This window comes from Musa acuminata, chromosome BXJ1-11, assembly GCF_036884655.1.
Source record: "Musa acuminata AAA Group cultivar baxijiao chromosome BXJ1-11, Cavendish_Baxijiao_AAA, whole genome shotgun sequence".
NCBI lineage: Eukaryota > Viridiplantae > Streptophyta > Magnoliopsida > Zingiberales > Musaceae > Musa > Musa acuminata.
In genome coordinates, this window is record NC_088337.1 from 2,744,103 (window position 1) to 2,758,878 (window position 14,776).

General features: G+C 33.5%; 1 protein-coding gene across 3 annotated transcripts in view; it reads left to right on the top strand.

Annotated features, from left to right (window-relative positions):
- Window positions 1–14,776, top strand: part of LOC135596864 (kinesin-like protein KIN-7K, chloroplastic) — a 29,180-nt gene that overhangs the window by 4,411 nt on the left and 9,993 nt on the right. For all 3 annotated transcript variants that reach the window (XM_065089088.1, XM_065089086.1, XM_065089089.1), the window contains exons 4-17: window positions 389–441; window positions 2,650–2,715; window positions 4,162–4,215; window positions 4,528–4,587; window positions 5,794–5,872; window positions 7,873–7,940; window positions 8,852–8,908; window positions 8,992–9,096; window positions 9,967–10,071; window positions 10,289–10,396; window positions 10,484–10,615; window positions 10,778–10,960; window positions 13,342–13,524; window positions 14,323–14,463. In XM_065089088.1, coding sequence (XP_064945160.1) covers window positions 389–441; window positions 2,650–2,715; window positions 4,162–4,215; window positions 4,528–4,587; window positions 5,794–5,872; window positions 7,873–7,940; window positions 8,852–8,908; window positions 8,992–9,096; window positions 9,967–10,071; window positions 10,289–10,396; window positions 10,484–10,615; window positions 10,778–10,960; window positions 13,342–13,524; window positions 14,323–14,463 — 1,394 coding nt within the window. The remainder of the gene's footprint in view (window positions 1–388; window positions 442–2,649; window positions 2,716–4,161; window positions 4,216–4,527; window positions 4,588–5,793; window positions 5,873–7,872; window positions 7,941–8,851; window positions 8,909–8,991; window positions 9,097–9,966; window positions 10,072–10,288; window positions 10,397–10,483; window positions 10,616–10,777; window positions 10,961–13,341; window positions 13,525–14,322; window positions 14,464–14,776) is intronic.

A 14,776-nucleotide genomic window follows, 5' to 3' on the forward strand; every position in this document is an offset into this window, starting at 1 on the left:
TCTTATAATTTCTGCACCTTTTTTTTTCAACTCTTTGATGGCTCTGATGTTTTTGAGCATGCCTGGTTCTTTACTATATTAACTGATATATTTTTAAAAGCTTTATTTGAGTTTTGGATTTCGATCAGGCAACAGTTGAGTGTAAGAAAGTTGCCAAGTATCATTGTCAATGAACTTAACCAAAAAATTGCTTGTATTTTCATATATGGCATTTCTTAGCCAAAAAAAAATTATTTGTGCTCTTCTATTTGAAAGAGGCTCTTTCTACTAATTGGAACTAATTAAAATTTACATTGGCTTGTTTCTATAATACCGTGTTCAATCTAGATCTTTCATATCTAAGCATTAGTTAGCTGCTTACTAACCTCAACTCCACATTGATTTGTAGGTACGGTTTTTGCCTATGGTGTGACTAGTAGTGGCAAGACCCACACAATGCATGTAAGTTGACAGTCATGTGATAGACTATCCTAATGATCTTTATTTTTCACAATTCTTTTAGTTGATTATAGTATTTCTTTCGGTATTTTCTCTTATTTCCAACTCACATAAAGAGACATGCTATCACCGTATCACGTTTTCAGTGACTCAATTTTGAAGTTTCCTGCTCCCAAATGAACCCATCTAGTTTGCTTGAGTTTTAATCATTGGTGCACAATTTTTGTCATATATTAATGTTGGTTCACTTTCTTTGTGATTGGTTCTGTTAAACTTGCTTAAGTCGTGTTCGATTAGTATTTCAAGTTGATATACTTTCTATTTATTTATTGCATTGATGCTGGTACCTTCAATAAAAAAGGGGAGAGAAGAAACTATAGCGTTGAATGATGTTCATCTTGATGCTCCATCCAATGAACCTTCATCTCTGATGCAAGTGAAGGAAATATGCATTCAGGGAGTGCTACTAGTGTGTTATGAGAGAAAGCAAAGAGGCCCATTTGTGCTCAAGATTTAATTGAATAATAATAGGCCCTTGATTCTACTGCTCTTTAATTTGACTACATTGCACAATTGGTGGATCATTTCCACTTGATTCTGCTGTTCAATGTTCTTATCCTTGCAAAACTGGTGGGTCAATTTTCATGGAAGAAGATATAATAAAGGGAATATGTCACCATATCATTTGGGAGTAGTAGAAATTCTTGTTTATTTCTCATGGACTTCATGTCCAAAAACTAATTTCCAAATATAGTTTTCTCTGATGATTACTCCACCATGAGTGGATAACAGGAATTCAACCTGCACCTTCTCCTTAGCAAAGTAAATTTTACTGTTCGACCATATACATGCAAAATACTGTGGGATAATTGAAGTTTGCATATTAGATCTAGTTACTCTATTGGAAGCTTGAACTGCAACATTTGACAATAATCAACTTCTGTAGATGCTTTTTGGTTGTTTACTTTTGCAGAGTACCCTCTGACAATGGCCAACTGAAGATCACTTTCATCCTCTTCTATAAAACATTCTTGCTATGGTCACTTTATTAGTTGTTACCTAAATGCCTTTTCATTGATCTGATTAGTGTTAAGAACAAGGTCTGCCGTACCATACCGTACCGGCGTTTTGACCCGGGCTTGGTACCGGTATGGTACGGTATATCGCTCGGTACACTCAGTACGGACCGGTATGTACCGCCCGTATCGGGCGGTACGATCCGGTACAGTAGACCTTGGTTAAGAATATCAGCTTTAGATTTCTCATATGACTGATTCCTGTCTCCATCTTTGGACAAGTTACAGTACAAACACTAAGAAACACTTGACTAATCATATGGTGGGTTGAGAACAGATTAACATTGGATTGCTTGACAAAGCATGTGTGATATTAAAATCAAAGAAGAAATAAAAGTTGATGAGATGTAGCAAAAGGAGACAAAAAGGGGGGAAAAATGAAGAGAATGATGATGCAATGCCAGATCAGTCTATGGTATTTCATACTTTGGAATGTATTCTTGATATTGACCATCAACCAGGGCAAAATTATCAACGTGCCAGCACATAGTGGTCAGTCACCAAGGTCCTTCTCTCTCTCTCTCTCTCTCTCTCTTATCCCTATACTTTCCTTAAAAGAATAGCTGTTTTTAATTAGGCTATATTAGGAATAGTACAATTACTACAAATCAACTCCGTTGATGGGCTAATGCGGCATCAAGAAAAAGAAAATAAGGCATCTACAAGGAGGCTTCTAATGATGAAGATAATGTGGAGATTGTTGTGAACTCGAGTACTAAGAGATTTCAGATCACGCACAGCATATTAGGTATTTGGCAAGCAGCTGCTGAAGCTAAGCTCAAATTCTTACTTGACGTGATGTTTCAATTTATATCTACTTCTCTTGAAGACTATTGCATCAAGCATTTACTTCTTAATGTCTCATTGTATACTTGTAATATATTCTTTGGTAGGATCAGAAATTTACTGCTATTATCTTTTTTCTCTGTTTTCTCAGTATTAGCTACAATATCACTTTGTTAATGCATGAATTTTTTTTTGCTTTCTACCTGTGTGAACCATGAACTTCCACATTGAACCTATAAATATGAGCGTGAATCTTTGAATCTTTGTGAGGTATATACAAAGTTTTCCATGCAGCTTCATCAATCCTTGTTTAAACTCATATCTTTTGTGCTGATTCTTTCATTTATAGGGGGATCCCAAGACTCCTGGTATTATACCACTGGCCATCAAGGATGTCTTCAGCATAATTCAAGATGTATGCTATTAAGTGTCTCTATTATTATATTTAACCGGTTATCTCTTTTATTCAGATTGGCTGTAACCCAATATCTACTGCAATTTCTTTGTGGAACTGAGAACATTGAGTATTTCTCTATGGGACAATACATGGTTACAAGTTGCATTCGTAACCATGTTTGAGTTGATTATTTGAATTTTATTCATTATTATTATAGTCAGCATTGCTAAATAGGAAAATGGTTAAATCTATGTGTTTGCAGTGTTCAAGATGACTTAGTGTTAAGAAATCTCTAAAATCAAATGAATATAGAAACTTGTTTAATCTTATCTCTTGGATCAAACCATTAAATGTGGTTGTTATATTACATATTCTAGTCTTGTCGACTGACAGTTTATTATATGTTCATATGATTATCTTGTCTCGTGAATAATGAACCTTAAACCAAAAGGAAATTAGATAGAAGATAAGGAATAATAAATTATATGTCAATGTGAATAAATTAGTAGCATACTTAAGGTTAGTTACAATTTTCTTTTCAATTGCATCATACTATGAGTACTAGGATAGCTAAAAGCCACTATGTCTTTCCACTTTCCCAATCATCATTGCAAGTTGAAGATTAGTTGATACTAAAGAGCTTAATGGATTTGGTGGCATAAGAGAGGAATTGTATTGTAGTCTTAGTCTGAGGTCAGCTAAATTACCTGTTTCATGGTATTTTTGGAAGAACTACTTTAATTGTTCTTTAAAAGGCCATTCGTATTGGGTTTCCATAGTTAGGATGAGAGAAGAGCAATAGGAGAGTAGGAGAGGAATGGGAGAGCTACAGATTATCAGTGTTTAATTAATGTCTTTCTTCTTGCATAACTACTCCACTTCCCATTATATCAGATCTACTGGTAGAAACATTACAAAAGTAATTGTTTGATATATACTAGTAGAAGTTGATTTTCAGATAACCAATAGTAGGTAGTACTAAATCTGATTGGGTTGTGTACAAATTAGATCTTGGTTGATCCTTACATGAACCAGTTAATAACCAGATTAGTATATCAATTCTCAAACTGAGTTTTAAGGGAAAAACTGTGGTCCATATGTGGAATAACATGATTGGAGTAAATCTGATCTTGATTTAATCCATTTACAGAGTTCCATGAAGCTATTGCCTGATATGATTCATTGACCTTTCATGTGAAGACACATTGTTGCATTGATATATTGAAACTTGACCAGAAAGGTTGAAAAAAAATAAAAAACATCATACTTTTGTGGTCTTTACATATTAAGTAGGCACATTGTGGGGACAATGTAATGTTTGAAATTGCACGTGACATTGTAGCTGAATTTTTCTTTGGAAATTGTAATTTAAACATACCTTTTGTACCGGATCCTTCTTGCAATACTAATTCCTTGTTTAGTCAATTAAAATTGTGATTCTGAAACTTGAGTTTTTATTGGCAGACCCCAGGAAGAGAGTTTTTACTCCGTGTATCATACCTTGAAATTTACAATGAGGTAAGGGTCTACATCATGATTTATTGTAGTTGAAATATAATTGTTAACTTTATTCTATAGCTTACATGTGAGTCATTTATATGTTTCATTGGGTGCTAATCCAATTGAATATTTAATGTATACTTGTAATTCGATAACTGGATTACTGTTGTCTTGCTAGAAGTTGCCCGATCAAATGTACTTAAATTTGATCACAAAAATTCCATTGTAAATAATTTAACAATTTTGAGCTTTGTTGCATGTAATCTATGATACTCTTCAAAGCATATATAATTTCCTAGGTTTTTGCTAACCTATTGACTTGTTATTAAGGTTATTAATGACTTGCTTGATCCCACTGGACAAAATCTGCGTGTAAGAGAAGATGCTCAGGTATGAAGACATTTGTCTAATTAATGACAATGTGCATATTGTTTTCTGGCCCTTCGTAAAATAATTATCTTGCCTAACAATGATGATGCTTGGAGAAGTAGAACATGACTTGTTTATAATGTCAAAAAACAATTCTATGGCCCTTCCTGACATCATTGTTAATGGTGCTCAAAGGTGGAGAAGTATTCATGCAGCTAATTCCAACTGGTTGTAAAGAATAGGTTGTTATTTTTCTCTTATGTGTATGCTTGCTTCCTAAGCTTCTACACCGAACCTTAGCAGGCCAGATTTACTCAAACAGTTAATGGTTTGTTGAAGCCATGCAGTTCTGTAAACTCTTTAGGTTGAATTATGCATTTTTAGTTGTTATGTTTGTTCTTATTTCATAATGGATATATTATTGGTGGGGTCTTGAGTCCAGATGGTAAACATGTGAACAAAATAAATTATCTTGAAGGTCTCATGTCACATGTCAAAAAATCAGATTTAGTATGATACAATGGACCATGAGCTATTTCAATTGTCATTTTGGCATGCATGGTTTGGAATTGCTTACTTATTCCTGAAATGTTCAAATAGCATGCATACTAAAAAAAATGTTACATTCTTGCATGAACCAAGAAGTGAGCAAGTATATTTGATCGAGGAGAAGGTTATATACATTTTGCGGGATATCAGCCAGTGACCATATTGAGATGGAATTTTGTATTTTTGGATATGAACAAGATTTTATCTAAATTTTTACTTGCCTTGGCTTTAGCATTTTATCTCAATGAATGATTTGGCTTGAGGCTTGTTTTAATCATTTCAAGATGGCTAAGAACAGAAAAATCAGACATCTAGTGTCTCAGATATTGTAAGGCCAACATTAATGTTTGTAATAGGAGAGGAATTTCCTTTTGTAGATCAACATGTGATTTTTTTCCTCAAAATATTTGTTGTTGGAGAGCTTTGTTTTTTTTTGAACTATGTATTTATGTTTTGCCATTTGTTAGTGGCCCTTTTTTTTTGGTTGTCTATGAAACTTCTGGAGCTTAATAATTGAGGTAAATATATCACTTCAATTGTTTCTATTTATGTGATTTGGCTATTCTGCTGTTGGCTTAATAAGACAGTTTCTCAATAAGTTGAAACCTTTCTAAATCAGTATGTTGTGGAGAAAGCTTTTTCTTTCCTTTTCTAATCACAGTTGAAACCTTTTTGTAGGGCACTTATGTTGAGGGTATAAAGGATGAAGTTGTTTTATCTCCAGGACATGCACTTTCTTTTATTGCCGCTGGTGAAGGTGGGTTTTCATTGATGCTTTTTTTTTGCCCATATGAATATTTAGTATGCAGAAACAGAAACCTAGCATGTTGGTGAAAGTTCACTTAATGAAAACATGGGAAAATTATTAATTGATATATGTTTTGTGGTTATGTCCCGTTCAAAAATGTGTCAACTGTAATATATTAAGTGGCAGATTTCTTTGTAGATAGTGTCTTTAATGTTCTATATGGTTGGGTAATCCTCGACATCGACTTTTGATGCAGATAATACATCTTATTATTCTAGGTAGACTCAAAAAGCAGATAACTACGTTGCAGTTTTCAGTTACTTTCTGCAGATTGTTTTTGATTGCTTGGCATGGTGTTGAGCGCACTGTTTTCTGGCTTTATTGATCTTGATCTTTGTTCTTATAAATTATAATTCTATATATTTTTCTTAGAACTTTTTTTGTCTGTAAGTGCATTTCTATGCTTCAGATTCTGTTGGCCTTTTTTATTAATCATTCATAGACAGTATCCTTAGCTGCATTTTGGAGCTGTTGTCCAAAAAATGTTGGTGTTATATGCCAATTATCATGTCCCAATCTATATATTAATATATTTTTTGAACCCTTCAGTTCCTTCCAGTGCCAATTATCATGTCCCAATTATCATTTTCTTCAGTATATCTTATTTTATGATATAGAACTATGTGGAGAAACCAAAGATTTTGTTTGAAGTAATATATCAGATGTATAACAAAACTAGGATTATCAATTGACTTTTAAGTTGAATAAGCAAAAAGAACCATCAATATCATAGGGTATAATAATTGTTCCTTTCAAGGAAACTTGTATCCCTGTTAATTGTTAGTTATTAGAAATATCTCAATGTCTTTCCATTTTTCAGTATTCTATTTCCACAAAACTGGTTTTACATTTTAAATGGGCTGAAGAGAGATCTGACTATGATGGTGAATCAACTTTTTTATCAATATCAAGTGAATATCTTGTGCAGCACTTCAATCTTACTGGTTGCTTTTAAACATCTGCTATTGTGCTAGTAATTTTGGATATAGAACTGCCTTTTGGTTTCTTATCTCAGTGGATGTCTAAAGCTTCAGTTACTCGCATACTATTACTTCCTTTTTTAATTTTCAACCATACTAAATGTGAATGTGTGTCTTCTTTATCACATTGCTAGTGAAGGCACAAATTTGTTATGGCTGTACTATAATTGTTGTGAACATTGCATCCCGAGCTTACAGATATATATCCAGCGATTTTGCCCATCTCCAGGATGCTTTGGTGCATTTGCACCATTACGGTTGCCATTAGGACTTTCTGGAATACTTGGATCACTAAGGGTGTCTGGAACTCTGGATAGATCTATAGCCAGTTTTAGTGTTTTTGTGGTTATCTTATAGCCATTTATTTTATATGTTATTTCTTTATTAGAAGTTCTCGTGGTGCTATTGTATTACATCCAATAGAAACAAACACAGAGGTTTCATCGGTGACTGAAGCATTATAAACTTGATAAATATTGGGTTTCTAGGGTTCTCTGTCTTGTGTTTTGAACTTATAAGTACAAGCCTTCCCAAGTATTTTCTGTTCTGTATTCTTCAGAGTTTGGACCATGATATAATGTTGATGGATATAAAGTTTCCTGATCTGTGGATTTTGTCCAAGACTTATGCCGTCCAAAAGTTGCATCCACAGTCAAGATTTTTTCTTTTGGAAGAAAATTATTAGTGGTTGCTCATGGGATACTTTATCAAGAAGAAAGAAAGATTATGAAAGTATTTCAAGGGTCAGATCAAGTTAGAAATGCTTATTAATGTCGGTTCCTTCGTATTAGGATTTATAGCTGCACAGTACAGTGATACACTACATTACTGTTTTCTCCAGGATATTTGCTTTTAGATATTCACCAGTTGCATTTGTTATCAGCTACGTTAAAATAATTGTAAGAATTTAGTTTCTGAATGTTTGTATAGTCATCACTGATTCTTGTAATTATTTTGTTTAAATCGCAGAACATCGTCATGTTGGTTCTAACAATTTTAACCTGTTCAGTAGTAGAAGTCACACAATTTTTACCTTGGTATGTTGGTACAACTGTCAGTATTGTACTATATCCATTTTTTTAGTTTTGCTATAGTCCAAATATTACTTCCATTATCCTATTTCTATTAGCTTATGTTTGCTCATCAGGTTGCACAGATCTTTCCTGCTATCATTCTTAATGATATAACTTGCTTGCCAAGTAAATTTGTCTTTGCTCAAAAATTAAGTCGTGATTTTAGTGGGTGGACAAAACGACAATCTTGATTTAACTAGCTATTATGCCATCGTAAAAAATCTTGATTATGCCATCATAACTAGCTATTATTTGTTTGAACATCTTTAAATTCTGTCTCTAAGCACCAAGCAATGCCAATATTACCAAGTTAAATTTTCTCATCTCTCTACTTAAATACAACTAACCTGCATTTCACGTTCATGTGGATGGATCTGCAATAATCCAGGCTTGCAATTGACTTAATCTTTTCCTTAACTCTGCTATCTTGAAAAGTATACTGCTAGATATAAGTTTGTCATTTATACCACTGCATTTGATGAAAATACAATTCTCTGGAGTCTGGACATGAAAAAAAACTAATTTTATTTGATTCTTCAATAATTTTGTACAAATCAGTTTGCAAATAAGTCAATAATTATTCTACTTCTATTATAGAACTTTGCCCTGTCATGTATGTAAAAATGCTCAATATTTCTGTATTTTTTGATGGAAAAAGTGCCACATTGTCTGATTGGCTTTATGAAAGTGATTTATTATTTTTTTACAGGCATCATTGTTTTAACCTTTCTTTTAGGTTCATAATATTAGCTTTATCATGTTGGCTACACAATGATGAGATTTTGCTTTCGACTCTTCTTTACCATGTTGCTTCTTCTAAAGTTGTGTTCTTTGTCATCTCTCATTTACTTTGAGGAAATGGTTCACTTACACAGATGATTGAAAGCAGCGCTCATGGTGATGAATATGATGGCGTGATGTATTCTCAACTTGTATGCTCCGGTTCTAAGCTTTAAACTTGTATCATGTTTGGTTGACTTTATTGCTTTGCTTCACCCATGATCTTCTTCTTCAGAATCTTATTGATCTAGCCGGATCTGAGAGTTCAAAAACCGAGACAACTGGTCTGAGAAGGAAGGAAGGATCTTACATCAACAAAAGCCTTTTAACTCTTGGAACAGTAGGTCCTTAATATTATTGAATGATATGTATTAAAATTTTCATTAACTACATTAACTATTCTTTTCCTTTTTTCTAGTGAGCTGATCTCTAATAACTTGCACTTGATAGATTCTCCTGTCGGAAATCATGAACGTAGCTCTGAAGTTTCTAGGTCTAAAGTTTCTATGGTGCTGGACTCTCGTACATTCACTACAAATAAATCATAAAATATGACATAACTATTCTCTAATAATTGTATGATATGTATTAAAATTTTCATTAACTACATTAACTATTCTTTTCCTTTTTTCTAGTGAGCTGATCTCTAATAACTTGCACTTGATAGATTCTCCTGTCAGAAATCATGAACATAGCTCTGAAGTTTCTAGGTCTAAAGTTTCTATGGTGCTGGACTCTCGTACATTAACTACAAATAAATCAGAAAATATGACATAATATTTTCAAGAAGCAATATAACTTGAAAATTATGATCTTACAAATAAAGTTTTAGAACTAGTGTTGTTTCTGTGTTTGAGGTTGATTGTAGTTGCTTTAGGATGAGTACTGAGAGAAGTAAATTAGTTTAATGTAGCTTTTTTGTTGATTTTATTATACTCTTCTCCCCACTTCACCTTCCTGCGAATTGTAACTCAATATTAGCATACACATTGTAAATGCAGGTCTCATGAAAATTATTTTAATTTTGGAAGTAGAACCAACTTTTGCCTTAGATTGTTTAAAATTTATCAGCAAATTGTATTTGATATATGGTTCCATTATATGTGTTATATGGGCATCTGGTAATGGTGTATCATTAGTAGTTTGTATCTATTTGTGAGTATTTGATTCTCCAGTTATAATGCTAACCTTGTCACTTACTTTTTAAAAGGTTATTGGAAAGCTTAGTGAGCGGAGAGCTTCTCATATTCCTTATCGTGATTCCAAATTGACTCGACTTCTTCAGTCTTCATTGAGTGGCCATGGGCTTATATCGGTGAGTTTTGACTAGCCATGCCTTATGATAATCTTTCAGTATGCTGCTATGCTTTGAGATGTTTGACTTGGTTTTCCATCATCTGTTGTACATATACTATTATTATATATTTCACTTTCCTACATGCAATTATGTGGTTGGATTTCTGATTTTTGTATGTAAGCGTAGTTCTTTACCAAACTGACGAAAAATCTAATTAGTTTTGTGTGTTGTGCAGCTCATTTGTACAGTTACACCTGCATCTAGTAGCATGGAGGAAACTCATAACACAATAAAGTTCGCAAGTAGGGCAAAACGAGTTGAAATTTATGCTTCTCGTAACAGGGTAGATATGAATTATTTTTTCTTTGGTTGGAAATGCTGATACTCTTAAATCGGGATGCTTATTAGCAATTTGAATCTGTTGTTCCAGATTATTGATGAAAAGTCATTAATTAAAAAGTATCAGAAAGAAATATCTAGCTTAAAGCAAGAACTTGAGCAGCTAAAGAAAGGAATGCTAAGTGGAGCTAGCCAGGAGGAAATCCTGATCTTGCGCCAGCAGGTAAACATGTGAAAATGTGCTACAGGTGCCTTGAAAAGTACATTAAGATCATTCATGAAACAGATTTTTAATGGCATGTAGAATGAAAATGATCTCGTCAGAACCTCAAATTTGGTAATAATACTAATGAGAAGGAATCATGTTCTCGTTTTGTGCAAGCAGCTTGAGGAAGGTCAAGTGAAGATGCAATCCCGTTTAGAGGAGGAAGAGGAAGCCAAAGCTGCTTTGATGAGTAGAATACAGAGGCTGACCAAGCTGATACTTGTTTCTACCAAGAACACTATCCCTGGTTGTTTAACTGATTTACCTCGGCATCAGCGCCATCTTTCCTTAGGGGAGGATGATGTAAGTTCTTAGCTCGAATTTGAATATACAATTGTTCTAATTCTCTTATTGTTTTTGTTTCTGAATATTCTCCATACTTCAAGAAATTAGCATTGACGTGATATGCATAATCTCTTTTAATTGCTGAAAATAATTTATTACTGAATGTGATACTTGCCATTCCAAGATTTTATTTTTTTGACCAGCGCATTGATAAATATGCCAACCTTTGGAGATGCTAGCGTAGGATGATCTGTACTTGCTCTTTTAAGAAAATCAATATCTGTCATAGAATAACCTGGAGATGCTAGCGTACGATGATCCGTAACATTCTTAGGATTTCAGTGGATCTTGGTAAAACTAAGAATTTTACTGATGTCACATGGCATGTTGGACGAGAAATTGAAGCATACTAATGGCATTTGTAAAAGGAAAACTTATGTTGCTTTTCTCAAAGATGACCATATGGTTGAAAGCCAACATTTTGGTATCATGTGATGTGAAAAAGACATTAAAACTATGACTGTTGTGAAATGTACTGATAATATGATATCAATGCAGTCATCAAAAGAATTAGTACGGAACTTATTAACAAATATGGGGTCTATGCTTGTAAGGTCGTACCTTTCCTCATCTTTCCTCATCTTTTCTCTCAGTTCTCTTCCCTCTGTTCTTCATGCTCTGAAGTTAAATTTTAGATGAGTAATGTTTGTGTCTGAAGGTGTTAAGGAGAACACAAAACTTATTTTTTTCTCCAAATTGTTATGTTTCTTGGGCATTGTAATCCAATTCAATTCTTTCCATGGCACTAAAAGATAAACATGTTTAAATTTTTTTTGCAGTTTACTTTCTCCAAATCTCTAACTTGGCAACAGCATTTTGAAAAATTATGTCCACTTATTTCTTCTAAATTGTTCTAGCTCAACACAGTGATCGTCATGACTCTATTTGGTTAAAGACATAATTCAGAAAAATTCTATTGTAGTTTAATATGCAGTTATAATGAAACAAAAAATTCTGGACTTCTCCACCAATACTAGCTATTTTTAGTTTTACTAGTTTTCATTTATTTCCCTAAACAAAAGTCAGTGGCAGAAGAAGATCCATTTAGTTGATCCCAACTTGTTGGTACATTAAGCCTTGCAGTAATAAATTTCCATTATATTTCTTTTCAATATGCTATTTTTGCTTCAATTGGTTGAGTTTGTGGTTTTATCATGTTAAGCTTTTGCTGTGTTATAACACTAAAAATTTTATAAACTGAGATTTATTGTGGTAGTCTAAAAACTGGCAGAAGAACATCTTTGTTAGTATCACTGTATCAGTTTTGGAGTTTATGTTAGTTCTGTTCCAGAGATTTATGAAATGGATCTGGACAAATAATGCAGGTGGTTGGTTTTGAAATTCTGCAACTTGTGCAAGGGATGAGGTTGCTTAGCTGAGTTGGATTAAATCTTTGTTGGCGCTATAATTTTCTAAATTCTGCAACTTGTGTAAGGGATGAGGTTGCTTAGCTGAGTTGGATTAAATCTCTGTTTGTGTGCAATGTTCTACTGTGGCAGAACTGTATTTGCTTGATCAATAAAAGTAGAATGTTTCTGAAAATAAGCAAGAAAACCATGGTGCATAATGAATTTTAATATCTTGGACCTTGATACACCATATTTGTGTTTTAATCCTCAAAACTGAGTCTTTGATTCGCAGATTACATACCTCATGCTTTGCCTAATAAATGTATACTATCAAAATAGCAGAAAATCATGTATGAAGCAGCTACAGCTGCATTTGACAATATTTTGATAGATTGAAATTGTCCAGCCATGTACTTAGCTCAAAGTTCATCGAGGTGATCTATGGTTGATTTTGTCTTGTAGTGTAATTAGTTGAGTGTTTCAGTATGGAACCTTATGTCCCATCAATAGCTTACTATACAACATGTTTTCTGATCCATCTATGTTATTTTCCTAATGGCTGTTAGTATAGCTGTTAAATATCAGACATCTGATTCTGAATAATAGTTTTGGGCTTTTTGCTACATGCACATATTGGTTTGGTCTTCTAAATTTGTAGATACAGTAATATCTTCACATTATTTTGTATTATCAATTTACATTGTAAGGGTTTTAAATGCTGGATACCATATATCATCTTTTATCCTTTTATATCTGCTACATTTTTTCACCTCAGTTACCCAAGTTTTTTAGTGGCTTTAGTAACTAGTAAGTAGTGTTTTAGTTGATTTAGTGCTTATCCTCTAATCTCCTGCATTTGATGTGGGGATATAGGATGTCCTTTTCCGTGCAGCTAAAACTTTATAACTTGAAGTGCTATGTGTTTCTTTGTGACTTAAATTTCTCTGTACATGTAATGTAATAACATCGGTCATATTTTTTTCTCCACAGAAACTGGATATACTCCATCAGAGTTCTCCACATTTTGAAAGTGAAAGCACCCTGAATGATGCAATGACTTCTTCTCTGTCAGATTCATTTGATACATTATCTGATGTTAAAAGTCGAAGACATTCCAGCAAGTTGAGTGAAGAACATTCACCAGTCAATAGTTCAGTCACAGATCCAATGCAGGTAATTAAATTTGCTGTTGTTGTTGTTGTCAGTTGTTGCTGGTCTCAACTGATTGGTCCTTGAGTTTCTGTTGGCAGTTACCTGGGAATTTAACTCTATCTTTGTGTAGGCTCTTTCCTTTTTTTTTGAGCAAATGAAATTTAAAGTCTCACACCATTCTAGGAATATTATGCACTAAATTAGTATATCTGTTTGTTTTCTATAATTTTATGATCTTGTTTCTGCTTAGTGGTTTTATCATTTATGCTAGTTGGTGTGTTATGTTTTCGTTTTTGCTTGACCCTTATATTATATTGGAGTTAATGACAACTCTTCTTCTGTGTAGGAGACAATTTCTTTTTCCATTGAACTGGCAAAGTTAACAAATATTTTTGGTTTTGATATCAGATGGTTACTTCTATAAATTCACTGATGTAATCAGCTAAATGGCCAACAAAGTGACTAGATTTCTGTATTTTGCAAGTATTCTGCAGATAATTTTATAATACTCAACGGAAACTAAACAACCGGACTCTTGATTAGTTTCCTCAACTATGACAATTTATCTAGTGTAGCCAGGGTTGTTATGACAAAAGTTGTTATGACAAAATAAAAGCAAGTTAGTCTTTCTGCTTTCTTTTCTTTTGTGAGATATGATTAGATGCCTTTCATATCTAGGTCTCTATCCCCATTAATGTTGCTAGGATGTAACATCCTACTCCAAAGACAATTGTGCATGTTCAAAAGCACAATATTCCTTACTGCTTTTTAATTTTGTATTTCTCGATTGTGATCAACTTCTCTCATTCACATTTACAGACAAGGATCATGATGTCGGATGAAATGGATCTCCTGGCCGAACAAGTAAAGATGCTTGCTGGTGAAATTGCATTTGGTACAAGTACACTAAAGCGATTGATGGAGCACTCCGCAAATGATCCAGATGGCACAAAGATTCAAGTAATGTTAACCATCCTTAATGCTCGTCATTTTGGCTAGAAAATATTAAGCTGTACTGTTGAAACTTCATAAAAACTGGTTGTGCTTGTGTGTGCCATTGGGACATGAAGATCTAATGTCCTTATTTATTTATTTGAACCTGTTGCAAAAAATTGGTTTGAGGTTTAGTGGTAGCATTTGAAGAAAATGTTGAAACGTTGTTGAATGCACTTTCAAGTAGATCTATGAAGATTGCAAGGTTTAAAATCTTGGTCTGGTACTGATGTTGACCATTGTGACACTCATTATGGTTTGGTACTCCCTTGACCAAGAG